The 24,717-nt window shown below is 41.2% G+C and overlaps 1 protein-coding gene across 8 annotated transcripts in view; it reads right to left on the minus strand.

Annotated features, from left to right (window-relative positions):
- Positions 1–24,717, minus strand: part of pcnt (pericentrin) — a 316,492-nt gene that overhangs the window by 163,229 nt on the left and 128,546 nt on the right. For all 8 annotated transcript variants that reach the window (XM_041200682.1, XM_041200684.1, XM_041200683.1 and 5 more), the window contains 5 exons: positions 22,048–22,526; positions 20,488–20,983; positions 19,258–19,488; positions 15,033–15,191; positions 12,578–12,706 (listed from right to left, as the gene is read on the minus strand). In XM_041200682.1, coding sequence (XP_041056616.1) covers positions 12,578–12,706; positions 15,033–15,191; positions 19,258–19,488; positions 20,488–20,983; positions 22,048–22,526 — 1,494 coding nt within the window. The remainder of the gene's footprint in view (positions 1–12,577; positions 12,707–15,032; positions 15,192–19,257; positions 19,489–20,487; positions 20,984–22,047; positions 22,527–24,717) is intronic.

The following is a 24,717-nucleotide window of genomic DNA, read 5'->3' on the forward strand; positions in this document are numbered from 1 at the left end:
AGAAGACAGACAGGCGGACCGAAGAGGGACACGTCTACTCGGGCAGCGGGTTAAGCTTGGAAAAAAAAAATCCAGGAGTGACTTTACAGGAAAATGTAAGTTCATTGGTTGGTGAGAAGTTGCTGTTGGGGAATGTGTTTAAATAGCTTAAAACTAGAAAAACGTATCATTTACAAAGAAGTAACTACTTGGATTTCAGTAAGGAACACTAGCAATAGGGAAATACAGTTAAATCAAGTCAAAGTAAAATAAAGTAATAAAGTAAACCAAAGTAAGATAAAGTTAGTCTAAGCGTAGTAAAGTTAAATTGCCAGTAATTTATTCTACTCATTCTACTTAACCTAAGTGTAATAAATATTTTCAGAGTAATGGGATGGCAGGTCAGCTCGACCAAGTGGAGTGTACATCCTGCAATAAGTGCAAAGTCATGGACGCACCATGTGTCCCAGACAGACACATCTGCAGGAAGTGTCAACAACTGTACAAGCTTGAACTCTGGGTTTCAGAACTTGAGCGGTGGCTGGAGTCACTGTTGTACAGCCACGAGGCAGAGGACTACATGGATAGCACGTTTAGGAAGGTGGTCACACTGCAGGTCAGAAGTGTACAGCCTGTGAGGGGACGGGTGATCGGCAGACAGTCCAACTGAACCAGGCAGGTAATGCAGGAGTCCCGAGTCTATCCTGTTTGCTAATCGATTTTTCATTTTGGATGCTGATGAAGGCGATGGTTCCTCAGGGGAATGCAGCCAGAGACAAGCCTGTGGCATCATGGGGAGGGGGAGGAAGAAGAATGGAAGGGCAATAGTGATAGGGGATTCCATAGACAGGGGATCAGACAGGCGTTTCTACGGCAGCAGACATGACACCAGGATGGTGTGTCGCCTCCCTGGTGCCAGGGTCAAGGATGTCATGGAACGGCTACAGCGCATCCTTTAGGGGGAGGGAGATCAGCCAGAAGTCGTGGTCCACATTGGTATTAACGACGTAGGTGGGAACAGGAATGGGGTCCTGAGAACAGATTTCAGGGAGTTGGGAAGGAAATTAAAAAGCAGTGCCTCAAGAGTAGTAATCTCAGGATTACTTCCTGTGCCATGGGCTACTGAGCATAGGATTGATCGATTAAATGCCTGAGAATTGGTGTAGGAGGGAAGGCATCAGATTTCTGAGGCAATGGGGCCAGTTCTGGGACAGGTGGGACTGTACAAGCTGGACAGGTTACATCTTAACAGGACTGGGCCTAATGTACTCACATGGAGATTTGCTAATGCTGTTGGAGTGGGTTTAAACTAGCTTGTCAGGGAGGGGTGGGAACCTGAGGGGTGGGCCAAATTGGAGGAAAGTAAAGTTGGTAACAGGAAGTTTAAAGTGAGACTAGAAGGCAAGAGAAATAAAACTGAGCACTGAGTATGCTTCAAATGCAAAATGATGTCAAAAAGACAAAAAGGCACACTACCTGAATGCGTGCAGCATTCACAATAAGGTAGTTGATCTAAAGGCATGAATAGAGGTTAATGGCTATGATATAATTGCCATTACAGAAACATGGTTGCATGGTGACCAAATCTGGGAACTCAAGGATATTCAACTTTTAGGAGGGGCAGACAAGAAGGGAAAGGAGGTGGAGTTGAGCTGATAATAAGGGATGGGATCAGTGCGTTGGTAAGAGAGGATCTCAGATGGGAAGAACAAAGTGTGGAATCTATTTAGGTGGAGTTAAGAAAAAGCAAAGGGCAGCAGGCATTGGTTGGATAAAAGCAAAATACTGCAGATGCTGGAAATCTGAAAGAAAAACAGAAAATGCTAGAAAAACTCAGCTGGTCGAACAACATCTGGAGAGAAAAGAAAACAGAGTTAACGTTTCAAGTCCGCATGATTCTTCTTCAGAGCTCTGAAGAAGAGTCATACGGACTCAAAACATTAACTCTCTTTTCTTTTTCTCTCCACAGATGGATGGAGTTGTTTATAGACCACCAAACAGTAATGGTAATATGGTGCATGGCATTAATCAAGATTTGAGAGAAGCATGTAGCATAGGCAATACAGTAATCATGGATGACTTCAATCTGCACAAAGACTGAGTAAACCAACTGAGCACTAATGCTGTGGAAGACGAGTTTCTGGAGTGTGTTAGAGATGGTTTTCTAGAGCAGTATGTTGAGGAGCCCACTAAAGGACAGGCTATCTTAGATCTAGTATTATGTAATGAAAAAGGGCTAATTAATAATGTTGTTGCAAAAGAACATTTAGGGATGAGTGACCACAATATGATAGAATTTTACATTATGTTTGAAAGTGAGGTAGTTCACTCTGAAACAAGAGTATTAAAGTTAAATAAAGGAAATTATTAAGGCATGAGGTGGAATAGGAAATACATTAAAAGATATGACTGTATAGAGGCAATGGATAGTACTCAAAGAACTATTACAAAGCTTACAACATCTATACATTCCTTCAAGGTGCAAAAACCTAAAAACGTCAGTCAGCCGTGGCTGACAAAGGAAGTTAAGGATTGTATAAGGTTAAAAGAAAAGGCTTATAAAGTTGCCAGAATTAGTAGTAAACCTGACCTTTGGGTGGTTTTTAGAATACAGCAAAGGCAGACGAAGAAACTGGTAAAGAAAGGGAGAATAGAATATAAATGCAATTCAGTAAGAAACATAAAAATGAACAGCAAAAGCTTCTAGAGAACCTAAATAGGAAGCATTTGGCTAAGACAAATGTCAGTCCATTACAGGCAGAGTCAGGAGAATTCATAATGGGGAATAGAGAAATGCCAGAGAAGCTAAATGATTACTTTGTGTCTGTTTTCACTGAGGAAGATACAGGAAATCTCCTAGATTTAGAGATCCAAGGGACTAGGGGAAATGAGGAGTTGAAGGAAATTAGTGTAAGTAAGAAGGTTGCATTGGAGAAACTAATGTCCTCGGGACCTGATATTTTGCATTCCAGAGTGTTGAACGAGGTTGCTATAGAGATAGTGGATGCATTGGTGATCCATCTTCCAAAATTCCATAGATTCTGAAATGGTTCCTGAAGATTGGAAGGTAGCAAATGTCACCCCACTATTTAAGAGAGGGAGAGAGGAAACAGGGAACTTACATCAGTAGTAGGGAAATGGTAGAATCTATTATAAAGGATGTGATAAAAGGATATTTGGATAATCATGATCTGATTGGGAATAGTCAGCATGGATCTGAGAATGGGAAATCATGTTTGACGAACTTGGAGTTTTTGAGGATGTTACCAACAAAATTGATAAAGGAGAGTCAATGCATGTAGCATACTTGGATTTTCAGAAGGCTTTTGAAAAAGTCCCCCACAGGAGGTTGATTAGCAAAATCAAAGAACATGGGATAGGAGGCAACATACTGGCATGGGTTAAGGATTGGCTAACAGGCAGAAAACAGAGATTAGGAATAAATGGAGCATTCTTGTGTTAGCAGCCTGTGACGAGTGGAGGATCAGTCGGGAATGTTTGTTTTGAGGAAGATGTAGAGTGGTTACATGAGGATTTGGACAGACTTAGTGAGTGGGCAAGAACATGATAGATGGAATATAATGTGGAAAAATGTGAGGTTATCCACTTTAGAAGAAGGAACAGATGTGTAGAGTATTTCCCAAATGGTAAGAGATTAGAAAGTGTAGATGTACAAAGGGGCCTGGGTGTCCTTGTCCATAAGTCAATGAAGGTTAACATGCAGGTGCAGCAAGCTATTAGTAAGGCTAATGCAATGTTAAGCCTTTATCACAAGAGGATTTGAGCACAGGAGCAGTCAAGTCTTGCTTCAACTGTATAGAAGCTTGGTTAGACCGCACCTGGAGTACTGTGTGCAGTTTTGGTCCCCTACCTTAGAAAGGATATTATTGACACAGAGGGAGTACAACGGAGGTTCACCAGACTTGTTCCAGGAATGGCAGGGCTGTCTTATGAAGAGAGACTGGGGAAACTGGGCCTGTATTCTAAGTTTTGAAGAATGAGAGGTGATCCCATTGAAACCTACAAAATACTTAAAGGAATGGACAGGGTAGATGCACGTAAGATGTTCCCCCTGGTTGTGGGGTTTAGAACCAGGGGACACACTTTCAAACTAAGGGGGAAACCACTTAGGGCCAAGATGAGGAGAAATTTCTTTCAGAGGGTTGTGAATCTTTGGAATTCTCTGCCCCAGAGGGCTGTGGAAGCTCAGTCACTGAGTATGTTTAAGGTAGAGACTGATAGATTTCTGATTAACAATAACGTAGAGGGTTATGGGGATAGTGTGGGTAAAATGCATTGAAGTGTTAGATCAACCATGATTGTACTGAATGGTGGAGCAGACTCGACGGGCTGAATGGACTTTTCCTGTTCCTATGTCTGATTACTGAAAATCAGGAAAGGTTGGGTGGATATAAAGATTAGAGAGAACAAACTCAGATAGGATTTAAGGGTGAAATGATAAATATCCCAGCAAGGTAACGTGTAGGCAGACTTTAAGGCATAAAGAGTCAAAACGCATGTCGGGAGTCAAGTGAGGAACCTTTATAAAGCACAATATTCTCCTGCTGAGGCCTAACAAGGCCTTGGAAAGCATGCAGAAGAGATTCACCAGAATGGCTGCGATAAAGGGCCTTCTCATATGTGAAGAGACTGAAGAAACTGGGGTTGTCCTCCTTAGAGCAGAATGGGTTAAATGCAGATTTGACAGGGGTGTTTGACAGAGTTAATAAGAAACAATTTCTAGTAGAAGTATCAGTAACCAGTGAATATAGATTTAAGAGTGACTGACAAAACAACCAAAAGAAACACTTTAAAAAAAAAAATGCACACCAAGATGTTGCAATGCGGAATACACTTCTTGAAAAGAAAGGATGGAGAAAGCAGGTTCAATAGTAAGTTTCAAAAAGAGAACTAAAGAAAAATTTGCAGGGAAAGGATTTCATCAACGTGCATCATGCAGTTGCCTGAAAGCTTCCCTTTTTTATATCAATAACACACTGCAGAATCTACTTTTGGTTGAACACAGCCTATTTTCAGTAAAACAAATCTCCGAAAAATACTACACCTTTGAAGCATCCAATCGCTCCCTCTTTTCTATTTTCTTAGTCACCCTATGTTGGTTTCTAAAATTATCCCAATGTTCTGACTTATCACTAATCTTTGCAAGATTGAATGCCTCTGCTGCTAATTTGATAGCATCCTTAACTTCCTTAACTAGCCATGGATGATGCCTCCTTCGAGTCTTTTTTCACAATGGAATGTATCTTTGTTGAGAGTTATGATATATCTCTTTAAATATCTATCACTGCTTCTTTACTATCTTACCTGTTAACCTATTTTTCCATTCCACTTTTACCAACCCTGCCTTCATAAACTTAAACTGGGCGACCGCTTTGCAGAACACCTGCGGTCTGTCCGCAAGAATGACCCAAACCTCCCTGTCGCTTGCCATTTTAACACTCCACCCTGCTCTCTTGCCCACATGTCTGTCCTTGGCTTGTTGCATTGTTCCAGTGAAGCCCAACGCAAACTGGAGGAACAACACCTCATCTTCCGACTAGGGACTTTACAGCCTTCCGGACTGAATATTGAATTCAACAACTTTAGGTCGTGAGCTCCCTCCCCCATCCCCACCCCCTTTCTGTTTCCCCCTTCCCTTTTTTTTCCAATAAATTATAAAGATTTTCCTTTTCCCACCTATTTCCATTATATAATAAAAAAAAAACCCACTAGAGCTATACCTTGAGTGCCCTACCATCCATTCTTAATTAGCACATTCGTTTAGATAATATCACCAACTTTAACTTTAACACCTATGTGTTCTATTGTACTATTGTCGTTGACATCTTTTGATGATCTGCTTCTAACACTGCTTGTTTGTCCCTACAACCACACCACCCCCCTCTGTCTCTCTATCTCTCCGCCCCCCACACACACACCTTAAACCAGCTTATATTTCAACTCTTTCTTGGACTCGAACTCAAGTTCTGTCGAAGGGTCATGAGGACTCGAAACGTCAACTCTTTTCTTCTCCGCCGATGCTGCCAGACCTGCTGAGTTTTTCCAGGTAATTCTGTTTTTGTTTTGGATTTCCAGCATCCGCAGTTTTTTTGTTTTTATTCATAAACTTATTGCCTTTTTTAAATTTAAGAATTTAGTTCCAGACCCACATTTCTCATCCTCAAACTGAATGTGAAATTCTATCATGTTATGATCACTCTTACCTAGAGGATCCTTTACTTTGAGATTATTAATTAGTCATGTCTCATTATCCATTGCCAGGTCCAAAGCAAATGGTTTCCTAGTTAGTTCCATAACGTATTGTTCTCAGAAACTGTCCTGAATACACTCTATGAACACATCCTCCAGGATACTTTTACCAATTTGACTGGTCCAATCTATGTGAAGATTAAAATCTCCTATGATAATTGCAGTACCGTTCTTACAAGTCCCATTATTTCTTGATTCATACTCTCTTCTGCAGTGTAGCTACTGTTAATAGTCAAAAAACCAATCCCACTAATGACTTCCCTTTGCTATTTATCTCCAAACAAACTGATTCCACATTTTAATCTGCTGATTCAAAATCATTTCTCACAACTGTGCTGATCTCATCCTTTGCCTTTCTTCCCGTCTTTCCAAAACATCAAAAACCCTTGCAAGTTCAGATCCTAGCCATGGTCACTTTGCAACCATGTCTCTGTAATGGCTACCATGTCATACTAATGTATTTCCATTTGAGCTTTCAATTCGTCCACCTTGTTACAAATGCTATGCATTCAGATAAAGAACCTTTAATTCTATCTTTTTACCATCTTTTTACGGGAAGAAAGGCAAAGGAAGCTCTTTTAATAAAGGATGAGATCAGTACAGTAATGGGAAATGAACTTCCCCAGTCCGGAGGACATGTCCTTAACTCTAGACTACATAACCTTCAGGGTTCAAGCTTTCGGCTGCAGAGATCCATACCTTTCACCTTAACTATACTGCCCTCTACTAGAACTACATCCTTTTTTATTCCCCCTTCTTGAATGACCCCTGCACTACATTGCTGTGGTCAGTACGCTCATTCTCCCTGCTTTCTGCCACACAACCTGCAAGGGCATTGAACCTGTTGGATAATTGACTGAGGCTCCTCCAATGCTATGGTTGCAAACATATAGTTCGTGTAATCTTCAATCATGGAAGATTGAAGTTGTAGGGTAAGGTAATTAAAATGCTGGGTTATAGAGATCGCCAGAAGACTTCAAGAAATGTCGATTCAAAAGGTGATCCTTAATAAAGACAGGACAGAAGAGATGAACCAAGAAAAGAGCAGGTGGGCTTCCTGAACTAAAGAACTAGAGACATGATGGCTGCAAGAAGATTTTTTTAATTCATTCACGAGATGTGGGCTTCACAGGCTGGGCCAACATTTATTGTTCATCCTCAGTTGCAGTGAGAAGCTGGCGATGAGCTGCCTTCTTGAAGCACTGCAGTCCATGTGGTGTAGGTACACCTACAGTGCTGTTAGGAAGAGAGTTTCAGGGTTGTGAGCCAGCGACAGAGAAGGAACAGCAATATATTTCCGAGTCAGGATGGTGAGTGACTTGGAAGGGAGCTTCCAGGTGGTGGCAATGCCACCTATCTGCAGCCTTTGTCCTTCTAGATGGTAGTGGCCATAGGTTTAGAAGGTGCTGTCTAAGGAGCCTTGGTGAATTCCTGCAGTGCATCTTGTAGATGGTACACACTGCTGCCACTGCGCATCAGTGTTGGAGGGAGTGAGTGTTTGTGGATGCAGTGCCAATCAACTGGGCTTGGTCCTGGACCGTATCAAGTTTTGAGTGTTGCGAGTGGTGCATTCATCCAGGCAAGTGGGGAGTATTCCATCACACTCCTAACTTGTGCCTTGTAGATGGTGGACAGGCTTTGGAGAGTCAGGAGGTGAGTTACACGTCGCATGATTCCGAGCCTCCGACCTGCTCTTGTAGCCACAGTATTTATATGGCTAGTCCAGTTCAGTTGATGGTCAACGGTAACCCCAGCATGTTGACAGTGAGGGATTCAGTGATGGTAATGCCATTGAACATCAAGGCCAGTGATTAGATTCTCTCTTGTTGGAGATGGTCATTGTCTGGCACTTATGTGGTGCGAGTGTTACTTGCCAATTGTCAGTCTAAGCCTGGATATTGTTCAGGACTTGCTGCATTTGGACATGGACTGCTTCAGTATCTGAGTCGTCATGAATGGTGCTGAACACTGTGCAATCATCAGCGAGCATCCCCAATTCTGACCTTATGATGCAAAGAAAGTCATTGATGAAGCAGCTGAAGACTGTTGGGCCGAGGATACTACCATGAGCAACTCCTGCAGTGATGTCCAAGAGCTGAGATGACTGATCTCCAACAACCACAACCATCATCCTTTATGCTAGGTATGCCTCCAACCAGCGGAGAGTTTTTCCTGACTCCCATTGACTCCAGTTTTGCTGGGACTCCCCAATGCCACACTCAGTCAAATGCTGTCTTGATGTCAAGGCCAGGCACTCTCACCTCACCTCTGGAGTTGAGCTCTTTTGGCCATGTTTGAACCAAGGCTGTACTGAGGTCAGGAGCTGAGTGGCCCTGGCGGAACCCAAACTAGGCGTCAGTGAGCAGGTTATTGCTAAGCAAGTGCCACACAATAGTATTGTTGATGATGAACCCTTCCATTACTTTATCAATGATCGAGAATACACTTGGGGCGATAATTGACCATGATGGATTTGTCCTCCTTTTTGTGTACAGGACATACATGGGCAATTTTCCACATAGCTGGGTAGATGCCAGTCTTGTAGCTGTACTGGAACAGCTTGGCTAGGGGCACGGCAAGTTCCAGAGCACAAGTCTTCAGTACTATTGCCAGAATATTGTCAGGCCCCAAAGCCTTTGCACTATCATTCTTCCAGTGCATTCCAGAGAGATGTCTATGTTTTGGGAGTTAGAACTAAATTAGTTTAAGAACATTCAGTGAACCCTGAAAAGGTTGTAAAATCCAGTCTGCTGCATTTCATCGATCACCCCTGATTCTTTTCACAGTCAACTGCTGTGAGGACTTTCAGCTGAGATATTCATGACCATAATGTTCACGTTTTCACATGTCCCTAAACTCGCCATCAGCAAATTCCCCTCCATTATCAGTCAGAAGCTTAGCTGGTGCCCCAAGTCCAGTCTCTATCCATTTCTCCATGACTTTGTCTATAATAAACCTTTTGTCCTTGACGTGTATAATAGTAGAAAGACCAAACCTGTTTGCCATGCCTATAAAGTGTAGAATGAAAATATTTCTATGTCCCATGCCTTAAGATCCATGGCAACCACCTCTTTAAAGTCACTTGCCAGTGGAAGGCTTGAAATAGGATATGTGGCATCCTCTGGACTTTTTTTTAAAAAACAGATTTCACACTTAGTAGTAACCTCTTCTATGAACCTCATATATTCTTGACCAACCATCTTTTAGAAGGATTTTTCAGATGCATTTTTTAGAAGGATTTTTAATCTTTGACAATGGTGAGTAAATTGGCTGTGTAACTTGAAGGCAATTTGCTCTATTTCTTTCATTCTTATCACCTGCTGCCCCTAACCTCTCTCTAACACTCTAATTAGCAATGTCAGGTACTGTTAGGTGGATGCAATAATGCCAAATGAGTAAACAGCAGGTCCACTGTCTTTCCAAGACAACTGCCTTATTATGCTCCTTGTCCAGTTTCGTTTGTGCCTTTTTCATGGAAGGTTGACCCAAAAGCAAGGGTAATGCACTACAGACCACATCAGTACTGACAGAATGGCTTAGCCCAGCTATTTTGCATGAAATCACCACTCTTTTTAGTGACCTCAATGTGTTGTTATCACCAAACCTAAAAAGAGTAGAATGTTCATACTCCTTGACCTTTCTTCGATCTTCATCGGTAAGTAAATCCAGGCAATGGTTTAACCAATTTCTTCCACATACTTTTGAGGTGCAAGTACTATCTAACACAGCACAGTTGAATGAGTCCATGAATGAGCTCATCACCGGACCAAAGCTCCTCGTGACCAGGACAATTCATTCTGATTAATCATCATCTTCTTCAGCTTCAGAATTCTCTGTGTCATGTGTCACTTTGAAGATCCTGTTTTTCCACTTTGGGTAGTCCATCGCATAATGATATGTTGAGTTAGAGCTCAAGCACCTGTTAACAGTTCCCCTGGCATTCCTAGGGTTCACGCGCCTATTATTTCTGTTGTAATTGTGTCTTCTGCTGTCATATCCAGATCAATTAAAGGTGCTTTCAGCCTCATTCTTCCTCTCTGTAACTCTTTGTTGTATTGATGCTTGCGTCCAGTATCTGGGCAATCTAGAAATGCAGCAATCATTGATCTTCTATTGGTTGTGACACCATGGAATGTTCCATTTGTTCCACCAAGGCTGCCAGAAATGACCGCTTCCCCATGAATTTTTTTTTTAAGGCAGCACATGCCTGATCCAACAGTGAGCCTGTCCACATGTGACACCCGAGCACTATTAAAGTCCATGACATATTCCTCCATTTAATGGCCCTCTGTCTTTCTAAATCTATCAAAGTCTGACCATGCCTTACAGGAATCCAATAAATCATGCTTGTAAATTTTATCCACGAACCTTAATAGAAGATCCAAACGTTCATCAGTATCCAACTGATGGGCATCAAGCTCATAAAATACTCTGATTCTGATTTTACTTTTGTTAGGAAGCAACAATGTCAAGGCCATGTCTTGAGCCTCCCTGAACGTAACCAGTGTCCACTTCATTCTTACAGTATGAGACCACACTTCTGTAATGTGTAGTTTTGGTCTCCTTCGGGAAGGTTATAATTGCCTTGGAGGGGAATGCAGGTTCAAAAGATTGATTTCTGGAATGAGAGACCTCTCTTATGAGGAGCTTGAATAGAATAGGCCTGTCCTCTTGTGCTTGGAAGAATGCAAGTTTCTCACACTGAAACATATCGAGTTCTTAAAGGGCTTGACAGAGCAGATGTGGAGCAGCCGTTTCCACTGGCTGCGGAGTCTAATTAGAAATTATAGTCTTGGGATAAGGGGTCAGCCATTTAGGACTGAGGTGAGGAGAAATTCCTTCATTTAGAGGGTTGTGAATCTTTGGAATTCTCTACCCCAAAGGACTATGGGTGTTTAGTTATTGAGTATATTCAAAACTGAGGTCAATGGATTTTTGGACACTATGGGAATCTAGGGATAGGGCAGCTAAGTGGAGTTGATGTAAAAGTTCAGCCGCGACTCACTGGACAGCAGAGCAGGCTTTAGGTGCTGTTAGGTCTACTCCTATTTCTTACATTATTTCTCACCATTACAATTTCTGTCGTTTAATCATCTCCTGTCCTCCATCTAATTACACTTCATTCTTTTTCTCTCTCCACTTTTCACTGCCTTCATTTTTGCTTCAGCTGTGGCCAGCTCAAGTCCCACTCCAGATCTTGAGTATATAATCTATGCTGACACACAATAGGTGGCACGTTTGAGAGATGTTAAACTGAAGCCTCACCTGTCGCCTCAGGTCAACATAAAAGATCTCACAACACTATATCAAAGAGAAGGGGAGATCTTCCGATGTCCTCGGAGTTAGTTATGGCACAGGAGGAGACCATTTGAGTCCATGCTAACTCTCTGCAAAGCAATCCAATCAGTTCCACTCCTCCATTTGATCCCTGTAGCCCTGCAAGTTTATTTCTTTCAAGTGCCCATCCAATTTCCGCTCATGGTTAGCAAGTTCCAGGTCATTTTCACTTAAGTGAGTAAAAAAGCTCTTCCTCACATGCCCCCTGCATCTCTTGCCCAAAATCTTAAAACTGTGTCCCCTAGTCCTTCTAGCATCAGCTAATGGGAAGAGTTTTTCCCTGTCTACCTTACCTAAGCCTGTCATAATCTTGTACTACACCTCTATCAAATCTCCCCTCAATCTCTTTTGCTGCAAGGAGAACAAACCCAGCTTTCCAAAATAACCTTGCAACTAAACCCATCCCATCCCTGGAACCATTCTGGTAAATCTCCTCTGCACCCTCTCATGGACCGTCACATTTTTCCTCAAGTGTGGTGACCAGAACTGAATGCAAAACTCTAGTTGGGGCCTAATTAGAGCTTTATAAATTGCCAATAAGTGTTTCTCAACCAACATCACAAGGATAAATTATTTGATCACTATATCATTGTTTGTTAAGAGCTTGTCGTGTCAAATTGGCTGCCTGCTTCCGACATAGTACACTTCAAAAAAACCTTAACTAGCAATAAAGCGCTTTAAGATGTCCTGAAGTGGTGAAAGGCACTGCATTAAATCCAAGTCTTTCTTTCTCATAATCTGTTTATCTTGTAACATCTCCCTTTTCTGTCAAAAGATCATCAACCTGAAATGTTAATTCTATCGCTCCAAATACTACTTAAGCTACTGTTTGAAGTTATTTCACTTTTTACACCAAGACCATCTTCTGGATCATTTATCCAATTAGCATAAAGGCAATTAACAGGACATGTTTCACAAGATATTTTGAGTAGAATGAAATAAGGAACCAACGTTCAAGCATATTCCACAAAATAAATTTCTAAGACCTCACCTGTTTGGTTAGCTCTGTGTGCTGCTGGACCTTTTCTTCTTGGTGTAGTTGTTTTGTTTTATCTTGCTTCTGGCTAACAGTATATTTTAGTTCCTGCAGTGCATTGTTCTTCTCAACTTCAAACTCATCCTACACAAAGCATCATTCAAGGAAACATATGATTATTTCACAACCATAAGAAGGCAAGTCTTCAAAATAATGCAACAGATGGTCAAATCAAGGCTTTTGCTGCACACGCAAATAAAAATGAAATATTGCAAGTATTGGCCTCATAACCATTTCACTATTTCAGAAACTCGCCCAGTTTCACAAAATATTGAAATAGATCTGGAATAAGGTCTCCTGGTAGGATCAACATCGCCTACGTACAAGAAGAATTTTCTACAAACTGCCTGGATAAACCCAGATTACAAAAGGAATCACTCATCAAGCAATCCCCAGCAAACCCCCCCACCCCATGACTCTCCCTTCCCCCTCACCACCACCACCACCACCCCGACTTCATATGTCTATTGAGCTTTAATGAAAATCACTACCAGACATGCAACCTAACTTTGTGGACTTGCAAACCCCACAGGCTACAAGGATTCAGTCTGAATTAAACAATCTGACAGGGGAAGCAGGATCATTCAGCAACGTTATAGCAACATTTAAACTACATCTCCAAACACTAAAACCTTAACATATTGGGTCACATCATCAAATCAACAACACGCAAACCACAGCAAAGGGGAGTCACTTCCATAACTTACCCCATTGGTAACCTGGGCAAATCCTAGTGGTGTGTGAATGAAAAAAAATGATACAATCAACAATGCTACTAAAAATACTGAAGTAGACCTCGACATTCCTAAAATTTATAGCACAGGAGGCCACCATTCAGACCATCATGCCTGTTCTAGCTCTTCAGCGAGAACCACCTCGTCCAACTTAACCTCCCTGTCATTTCCTCATATCCTTCTATATTTGTCTTTTTCAAGTACTCAACCAACTCTTCCAATTTCAATTGCCACTTTGGCAAAGTATTCTTATAATATCCTTCACAAATTAATTCTAATTATCCCCTTCATTCCTCCCATAATACATGTCAGTTTTATCCATGTGTCAGTGAAAATCATCTTTCACCACTTACCCACTCAAAATATCTAATTTTTCAAAAAATGTCCACACAATTGCCTTTGTTTCAGTTAACTTAAGAAAACTTACCAAGCCTATGTTCATTAGAATCCCTCTCATTCCGGCTATCATTCCAGTGAATCTTCACTGCACCCACTCCATGGAATGAATGATATTATTAGTATAGGGTGTCCTGTTTTTTGATTTTATTCACTGGTACTGTTACCTTGAAAGATTTATCTCTGTACCCAAGTTCTCCCCGTTCCCCCACACCGCTAAAATAATTACTTTTTATGGAATATTTATTTCAGGACCTTCTTAAAATGTACTACTTCATATTTTTCTGCATCTGCCACACTGCTGCAGTCTTTTGCATTCTTTTTCAGTTTACTACGTCTTCTAATTTGGAACCATTAATAAACTTTGATAACATTCCCCTTGTATATAACGCTTAAATAAATGGCAAACATGATTGTTCGGGCACATCATTGCATCATTCTGAAAATATTCCCATTAACTATACTTTTTCAATTCATAAATCACAAACACCTCCATTTAGCTTTTCTCTTTTTGTCCTGCTGTACATGAATAACATCCCCTTTATACTAAGTTCCTTAATAATGACAAACTTATCTATCCCTTTATCAAATATTTTACATGGGCTGGTACCAGCAAAAGTTACCAGTGCTATTAGCACAACTACAACAAAAACGGCATACTGTGTGGATGTTGGAAATCTGAAATAAAACCAGAAAATGCTCAGGGCAGCCAGCATGTGTGGACAGTATTTCCAGCATTTTCTGCTTTAATTTATTGTTTTATAAAAAAGCTGCCAGGTTGTATAAGAACCCAACTAGTTAGAAAAGATGCCTGTAGCTGCTACCCAGTATGGCTGATAAATGTCTCCAGTCTCACACTGATTTCTCAATGCCCTCAGTTAGATGATTTGGGCAATAAATAGTACCATAGCAGTGCCAGCCACATCCAAAAAAAATCCATATATACAATAACCCTTTCGTTTTTTAAGCACAAGCATTCTAATTCTGGCAATACATTTTTCTACTGCAGTAAGTAATATCCTTCCATTTAAATCTCCTTGCAGAAGTTGAACCAGTGGCCAGTCAAATATAATTCAGTTATAAAACTAAACAGGCTACCCTACAGGCTTACATTTGTGCATTCTCAAATGTAGGCTGCATATTATGGAAAAAGACAAGTTATGGGGAAATAAAATGTAATTAAAAACTCAACACGAAAACAATTCAATCTGTAAAGATTACCTTTCTCACCCACAACCTCCTCTTTAAGCACAATACCTCTAATTCTTTGCATACATTACCTTGAGCTGTTTAATTTCTTGAGCAAGAGTGAGCTCAGACTGTTTCTTGAGAAGCTCAAACTCCTCCTGGAACTGCCGTTGTTGTTGTGATTTCTCTATTTCGTACTGACTCTGCAGCATCTGTCGCACATTTTCAATTTCTGAATTAGCTGTATGAACCTAGCAGTCAAAGTCATGAGGAAAGAATGTATAAGATTGCTGAACTCAAGAGGGAGTAAAATTAAATCTCAGAACCATAATATATTGCAGAGACGAACTACAAGAACATCTAGTGAGATCATAATGGGTTGATTATGTTTTAGGAGTGCTAACTAATTAAATAATGGAGAATTTGAGGTCATTTAAAGGTAGATATTGCTACTGAGGTAAATAACATTTGGTTTTTGGCCATCTCAAACAGAATTCAGGAATAAGGAATTAGGCCCATTCAAAACATGTACTCAGGATGATATTTTTCACATAGATCAGTTTGAAACAAATGTCACTTGTCAACCATGCCTAGAGGGGAAGTTAGTATAATAATTCTTTTAAAAATTAATTCATGGGGTGTGGGCACTGGTGTCCAGGCCATTATTTATTATCTAACCCCAATAGTTCCCGAGGTGGTGATGTCAACACCTTGAATCACTGCAGACCTTGTGTCTCAACAGTGCTGTTAGGTAGGGAGTTCCAGGTTTTTGACCCAGCAACAATGAAGGAGTGGTGATATATTTCCAAGTTAGGATGATGTGCAGCTTGGAGGGAAACTTGCAGGTGGTGGTCCTCCCATGCATCTGCTGCCCTTGTCCTTCTAGGTAATAGAAGTTGCAGGCTTGGTAAGATGCCTCAGCAAGTTGGCGCAGTGCATCTTGTAGATTGGACACGCTTCAGCCAAATTATGCAGTTGTGGAGTGAGTGAACAGGACCTCATCCACAACCTTAACCAATGAAATACACTACTTTACCCAGGATGGTTTTAAGCTTCTTGAGTCTTGGACTGGCACTCATCCAGACATATTCCAACACATTCTTGATTTGCTCTTTGCAGATGCTGGAAAGACTTTGGGTACTCAGTTGAGCCACTTGCTGCAGAATAGCTAGTCTCAGTCCAAGTCTAAATGTTTTCAAGATGCCATGCCCAGTATCAGCATGTCATTGCACGTCATATTCTGAACATTGAGCTAATTTTATATTTTAAAAACTGGGCTCCAAAAGGCTGGAAAAGTTAGCCGTCCAAGGTCACCTGGCTTCATTTGAGAGTCAGATCCACTCGCTGACTCAAAAGCAAACAAAAGAACATTACACACTAATGTTAATCGACGCCCTTTCCTGAAACCAACCAAAAGGGTATTATCTGATTTGAATAGGTCATTCTGAAACAAAGACACTGTCTCAAACCCCCAGGGTAAATATCTCCACAAAACCATAAGACATGTTGTGAAATCAACATAAACACTACAACTTATTTAAAAAAGACAGTGCAGCTCCAACAATACTCAAGAAGTTTGAAATCATCCAGGACAAAGCAGCCCGCTTGATTGGCACCTCATGCACAAAATTCACTCCCTCCACCACCGACGCACAGTGACAGTAGTGCGTACCATCTACAAGGTGCACTACAGGAATTCATCAAGCTTCCTTAGACAGCAACTTCCAAACCCATTACCACTACCATCTAGAAGGTCAAGAGCAGGTGCATGGGAACAGTACCACTTGGAAGTTCCTCTCCATGTCACACCACCATTCTGACGTGGAACTATATCACCGTTCCTTCACTGTTGCTGCTTCAAAATCCACCTCCCTATCAGCACGGTGCTTGCACCTGCACCACCTGGACTGCAGTGGTTTAAGAAGGCAGCTCACCACTACCTTCTCAAGGGCATTTAGGGATGGACAATAAATGCTGGCCTAACCAGCAATGCCCACATCCCACAAATTAATAAAAGAGACTTGTGAAAGCCACAGGATGAGACAGACATGCTTCCTTTGTCTGGTCTGGTTAGATCAGCTAAGAGCAGTTTGCGGATCAGATGCACCAAAGCCTTCAGAACCATCAATTCAGCCAATCTGTGAACCAGACTTGGAAAACAACTGCAGGACATCAAGCAGCCAATGTACTCAACCTGTTCCAATTTTCAAAGTTCACCTGAGAACCAACCTCCTAGATCTTCTCTATTACAAGAACCTTCACAACCTACCCTGAACCCTTCGCTTTACAAGACCCTCACCAACTTTAAAGCATCAAATCTATTCGAGAAACCATGCCTGCCATGTGGGACACTGAAGATCATAAACCTGAGACTGAGTTAACTGTAATCTGGAAATTTGCACAAACTTAACCTGTATCTAGTATTTGTGTGGATGGATGCTTGTGAGAGAACAAGTGCGACCTGTTGCAGTAACTCGGGGTAAGTGAGAGAGGGTAAATAACATTCTTTGTTTTTAAATTCACAAAAGCTTGCTGCTGAATTATTTAACTGGGATACACACTCCAAGGATACGAAAAGACACACCTCTTTACATACAAAACATACTGATCATGGGCCGTAAGAAATCACAGTCTGTGACACAGGTAGCAGGCACAGAGCAGCTCGTTATTGGAGAAACTGCAAATGGAACTGAGCACTGTGCAAAGTGGACATTCCCATTTCTAACTATCATGGAGGGAAGGTCACCGATGAATTAGCTGAAGATGTTTGGGCCTAAGACACTGCCCTGAGGCACTCCTACATCAATGTCCTGGGGCTGAAATGATTAGTCTGCAACAACCACACCCATCTTCCTTTGTACTAGGTATGATTTGTGCCAATGGAGAGTTTTCCATGAGATCCCCGTTGTCTTCAAATTTGCCGAGGCTCCTTGATTCTGCACTCAGTCAAAAGGTGCCTTGATGGCAAGATAGCCACTCTCACCTCATCTTTGGAATTCAGCTCTTTTGTCCATGTTTGAGCCAGGGTTGTAACGAATCCTAGCAGAACCCATACTGAGCAAGCTATTGCTGATGAAGTGTCACTTGATATCAATGTCAACAATGCCTTCCACCACTTTACTGTTGATTAAGTGTAGGCTGATGGGGTGGTAATTAGTCAATTGGATTGCCAATGTTGTAGCATTACAACAGCTTGGCTAGGGGCACAGCCATCCATGTTCTCCTTTTCCTCCCCCCTTTCTGTGCATCTGTAAATCTATTACATTTCTAACTTTATCTAGTTCTGATGAAAGACTGCATAGAAGGAAGTCTAAAGTATTCATGGCAAGTCATCAGCTTTGAACAGCCAGTCCATTAAATAAGTCAAGTTAGTTTAGTTTATTCTTTATAGTAGCTCAGATTTAGCCAAGATTGCTGGATCCTATACAACATAGTCTTTCCAAATTCCAATTTTAAAAAATCCTTCACCCACACAGGGCTGCCTTGGGAGCTATCAACTTGCCAACTAGTTTTAAGACGCTTTTCCCACACAAGCTAAAAGATCTACAGAACTGTCTGCTGTAATCTGGTAAAAAAGAGAGCCAGTGTGAAGTTTCCCCCTGGTTGGAATGCCAACTAGGTTCAGGGATAATATTGTTCAGAAAAGTTTATTTAGCTCACTAATTGGGCAAGTATGGCATACTTAGGTTATCTTTTATTTTACAAGCAGTGAGTTATGTGAAATAAATCATGATTTATAACTGCCTCTCATTTGAGCCTAGGTACACAAGTTCACAGTATCCAGTGTTTACAGACATATCTACATACATAGGGGTTTAAATTATGAGGTCTGGGGCAACAGTGTTACATAACTAAATAGCTTTCAAACTCCTGATAATAAGGGACCCACTGCTGACATTAAAATTGAGTGAAAATTGATTGTGTATTATTTTGTTTTTATTGTATGCAGACATTGGGCATTAATTGGGGATTCACGCGAGTCCATATAAAAAAGCGACAGACTAAAACCATGGTTGCAATGTGTAACTCTAAGTAAATATAAAAAGGATGTAAAGATTAGTTCCAGTTCCATCTTTCACCAACTAGCCAGGAATAGATCGGAATTTCAAATGCAGATTCAGTTTCGAACATGAACATTTTTCAATCACAAATAGCTCACTAATTTCACCTCCCAATTTTAGTATGTAGCTGAACCGGGAATATCATGGGCTGGGCTGTCCTCTTCACATTAATGGGAGCAGAAGAACTAAATGACCTTTGATCAGAAACGGTGGATACTAGAAGCTCAGCTCCTCCTGAACTCGTATAAGCGCAAACCTGCTCTTTTTGATTGGGCATTTGAATCTTCTCCAGTTCTTCACTAAGCTTCCGTGCGTACTCCTCTTTCTGTTTCTCCGCCTCCATAGACTGCAACATCTGAAGCTCCTTGAGGGACTGCTGATGCTGATCTTCAAGGCGAAGGACCTCATCTCGAATCACATCAAGGCGCCTCTGATGCTCCTGTTCCAGTAAAGCGTTCTGGTTGCCGAGAGCTGCCTCCAAATCTACCTGCAAGACAGACAGGATAAGTGAGCAAATGCCAAAAGTTGATTCAGTCCCCACTTTAAAACTTGCTTTCAGCCTTTATTTTTAAGTTATGGTTAGATCTCAAATTTTATGACAGCTTGGGAAATAAAAGGACAGGCTGCAGTACAAAATTACATTGGCAGTTCCCATTATTATTGTGAAGAAAAAAACAATTCACTCAGTTGTTGGGATTTGGAACACTACCTGAGAAGTTGGTGGAAGCTGATTCTACAAATAATTTTAAAAGAGTTGGATCGGAACTTCAGTATGAGGAATTTATATGTTTATAGACAAAAAGCTAGGCATACAACACCTTTAATTTTAAAATTATTATCCTTGCTTTCAAATCCCTCACGGTCTCATCCGCCATATCTCAAATCTCCCCCAGTACCACCACTCTCAGTTATGTGCGGCTGATCTAATTCTGGCCTCTTGAGCATTCTCAATTTTAATTCCTCCACTTGGAAAAGTCACAGACTTAAAACATTAACTCTGCTCCTTTCTACACAGATGTTGCCAGGATTGTTGAGTATTTCCTGCATTTTCTGTTTTTATATGATATAAATACAAGTTATCAGGATGTAGGAATAAGTTTGACTGCTCTCTCAAAGAGCCAGCACAGGCAAGACAGGCCAAAAACACCCCCTTCAGTGCTGTAAGTATCTATGATTCTATGAAATGTTGAGATGAAATATTATTCTTGGAAAAGTTGACACTGGAAGTGTGTGCAAAGAAGGTTTTAATACATTACAGAGAGTAATCTAACATTTGTTTTCAAGGGGAAAAACAATAGCATCAAACTGATACAATGTTTGAGAAATAATTCAATACACAGTTTTCCTATGTTAAAAAATTCTCCAAACTCAGTGCTGCTAAATATTTAAAACAAAGTTTACAACTGGGACACAGGAGAATTTGTTAATATAATATTTTTGTTTGGTCTGGAGCCAAAGTAACACAACTGTAACGAAGTTTACCAACCTTGTGGATTTCCTCCAGTTCTGCAGCCATGGCTTTAAATTTTTCCATATGAATGGCAGCTAATTCCTTTCGGATTGTCTCCTGTGCATTACTCAACTCAACTTCATGATCAGCTTTCAGCTGATTTACTTCCTTAGCTAGTTTCTCAGCACTCTCTCTCTTAATTGTCTCGAAATCTTCCTCATGGGTTTTCATTGCCTTCTGCAGCCTGTGAATCTCTGATTGGTATTTATATGTTATATCTTCTAGATCTGCTGAGTGTTTCAGTTCTAAGCCTTCCAGAGTAGCCAACTTCCCCTTCTCTAAAGCTTCTATTTCAGCTTGATGCTTAGCGTGCAACTCAGCTTTCAGATTTTCGACTTGTTTCTGGTAGTTTTCCATCAGATGTTTGCTTTGGTTTTCTAGCTCCTCTGCATGTCTTCTCTTCAGCTCCTGTAGAAGGACTTCCTGTTCAGACATAAAATTGTCCATCATCTGCCTGTGCTCTTCCATGAGCCTAAAAGTTCGCATAGATGTAAAAACAAAATAAGTTTTTAACTAGTCAAGTATTCACTTCAATATTTTAAATAAGCTTCCATTTTTAACTCCACCTCTACACATTTTGACAGGAAGCACAAGAAACACAGGTCATCACAATAATGATGGTCCCAGATTCAGAAGTGGAATGAAGACCCTGGCTCCTGCTTGAAATATTACTCACATGTTTTACCTTCTGGAGGTCAAGGATAGAGAATAAAGGCCGCACAGAAACATTCCTCTACAGATGAAATGAATTGGGTAAAACCTCAGGCAAAATTGCATACTGTACTATCTGCTGAGGGAATAGACTTGCTTGGCTGTGACGTACTTTTCTCATTCTATGTGCAGATGATGAATACTTTGCGAAATGCAATTAGTACAGTCTTGTTGGGCCCCTGGAAACACAGGGCAATTTTTATTTTGAGTGCGAGAGGAAGGCTGGCAGCTGCGGAATGAAAAGGAGAATTAGGCAGGATGGCAGCGAGTTTGCAACTGCCAGCTTTCCACTGTGCACAAAGTAAAAATTATTCCATAATGCCTTGAGAACAACCAACAGGCAGAATGATGATTTGAAATGTTAGACTAATGCTCTTAATCACCTCAGGGGTTATGGAGTGCCCTTGTTTACCTCGAAGAGGATAAAAAAGGTTAGGGTGCAAACCAAACCAATGTAAATTATGTGTGGCATCATGAGGTGTTGGTTTGACGACACAAGCAGTCTTTTCTCATTGCATATTTCATGCTTTGGCATTCACTGAACCTCCAATGCACCTCGAATCCAATTAATTGATGTACAATAAACCCACGCAGCTAAAATATTTATTGCTTCTCAGACTACACAGGCAAATTAGCAACTAGTGCACTGAAATTTCGGGAATTTTTGAGAGTTCAACAAAAACTGGATTAAGACAGTTCCTTTCTTTTTTTTCCCTCTGTAACAGCCAGCCATTATTCTAGCTGCATTACTTGTTCTAGAGCACAGGCCATTGTTCCAACACATGGAACCATCTCTACCGCAAGCCATACATGGGTACTACTGACCTCTTCTGTACCTCCAGGTGTTTCATAGCTGATTTCTCCTGCACATTGACTTGGGGTTTCTCAAACTCCGCCATCAGAGGTTTGGCCATGGCAAGTTCAAATTGCCTCTCGATTTTCTGGTGCATCACTACAATTTCCGGTAACTGTTCATTCTCAAGGCTCTCCTGCAGCTGTTTCTTTTCTTCCTTTAGCTGCATCTCAAGTTTAGAAATTGTGGCACGCTGTTCTTCTTGAATCTGATTCATTTCTACATTTCTCTGGTCAAACTCCTGCTCTAATGCTTGTCTCTCTTCCCCAAACTCATTGATGAGCTGCTTGCGTAAAGCTGAAATTGTCTGTTCATGGCTGACTTGTAGTTCCTCTCTTAAAATCTTCAACTCATGTTCTTTCTCAATTGCACATTCCTGCATTTTAGCCTCGAGTGCTTCCCTACTGGCCTGAAGTTTGCGATTTGTTTCTTTCAGTAACTGGGTTTTATCCTAAAAATAAACATAACAGGAAATTACAAAATTAATTCTCTATTTGTGTGGAGTGCGATTGAAACAAATATACTCAACCTTCACAAACGGTTATAACACCATTAATGTGAATAATGAAATCATAAAATGGTTATGGCACAGGGGTCCACCATTTAGCAGGCCAAGTGGCTTTGCGGGGGGGGCGACATGGTGACATAGTGGTAATGTCATGGGACTAGTAATCCAGAGGTCTAGGCTAATGCCCTGGGGATATGGGTTTAAATCCCACTACAGAAATAATTCAACCAATAAAATCTGAAATTGAAAGCTAGTCTCAGTAATGGTTACCAAGAAACGATCATTGATTGTTGTAACAAACCCATCTGGTTCACTAATGCCTTTTAGGGAAGGAAATCTTTCATCCTTATGGTCTACATGTGATTACAGATCCACAATAATGTGATTGACTCTTAACTGCTCTCTGAAATAACCTAGCAAGCCACTCAGTTCAAGGGCAATCAGGGATGGGGAACAAATGGTGGCATTGTCAGTGATGCCCACAGCCCATAAAAGAATTTTCAAAAATTCTGTGCCAGCTCTCTGAAAAAGCAACTCAGTTACTCTCAATACCTTCTCTTTCCCCAAAGCCTTCCGGTGCTCATCTAATGCCCTTTTGAAAGCCACTGCCTCCACCGCACTCTCAGTAGTGCATTCTAGATCCTAACTATTTGCTGTCCTCTGGTTCTCAACCTGTCCAACGATGGGAAGTTTCTCCCTACCTTCTATGCCCAGACTCCCCATGATTTTAAAAGCATCTATCAAATCTTGTCTCAACCTACTCTTCTCAAAGGAGGACAACCCCAGCTTCTCCAATCTAACCTTTAACTGAAGTGCCCCATTCCCTAAACCATTCTTAAGACATTTCTTCGCTGTCTCAATTCCTGGTGATAGGCTGTCAAAAGTATTACAAGCGTTGATTCCAAAGGTACCTTGACTACACTTCTTCACACCCTGTAAAGATTCCATTCCATTCTCCCAATTTCTGCATCCCATTTGTTCTGATGGTGCAAGCTTCCGTGTCAGCACCTCTGACATGTTCTCTTTTTCCCCTCAACCATGGATTTTCTTTTTCCATGGTCGACAGGGCAGTCAACCATGTCCAACCCATTTTCTGCACTTCTGCTTTCACCTTTCCCCAGGAGCAGAGCTGCAATAGGGTTCCCCTTGTGCTCACCTTGTACCCACCAGCCTCCATTGTCAACCAATCATCCTCTGCCATCTCCAGTGTGATGCCACCACCAAACATATTCCCCACCCCTCCTCTTTTACCATTCCGAAGACATCATCCTTCCGCAACACCCTGTCCACTCCACTATCACTCCCAACACCTCATCCACTTTCCGTGGCGCCTTTCTATGTAAGTGAAGGAGATGCAACATGTGCCCTTTTATCTCTTCTCTCCTCACTGTCCAAGGCCGCAAACACTCCTTCCAGGTGAAGCAGCAATTTAATGTACTTGTAATTTAGTGTACTGTATTCACAGCTCACAATGTGGTCTTCTCCATATTGGGAAGGCCAAAAGTAATTTGGGTAACCACTCTGCAGAATAGCTCCGCTCAGTCCACAAGCATAGCCCTGAGCCTCTGGTTGTTCTCACATTGACATCCCTGTCCTCGGTCGACTCTAGTGTTCCAGTGAAGCTTAACTCAAGTTCGAGGAACAGGACTCATCTTTCGGAAGGGGACTTTACAGCCTTCTGGGCTCGACATTGAATTGAACAATTTCCCAACTGCCTTGTCTCATTTTCTCTGCAGGTTTCAATTTTAACCTTGGTTTACTTGTTTTTGCTTTCAGATGACATCTGTTCATTATTCTGCCATTTAGCCCTGTGGCTGCTCCCAGCAACTCTTTAGTCATTTAATGTCTCTTGTCCTCTGCCCCATCACAGATCTCCCCTTTTGTTTTTTATTCAATCCTTTTCTATCTTTAAAATCTATTAGATTTTTTACTTGACTTTCTGGTGAAAGATCATGACCTGTAAAGTTAACTCTGTTTCTCTCCTCACAGATGCTGCTGGACCTGAGTATTTCCAACATCTTTTTGTTTTAATTTCTCATTAAACTTTTCCTGCCCCGCCACCTTCAATGATTTGTGAATTAATACCCCTGGGTGCCTGCAACTGCAACCCCTTTCCAACTGTACCTTTTAATTT

Source organism: Carcharodon carcharias, chromosome 12 (assembly GCF_017639515.1).
Source record: "Carcharodon carcharias isolate sCarCar2 chromosome 12, sCarCar2.pri, whole genome shotgun sequence".
Taxonomy (NCBI): Eukaryota; Metazoa; Chordata; class Chondrichthyes; order Lamniformes; family Lamnidae; genus Carcharodon; species Carcharodon carcharias.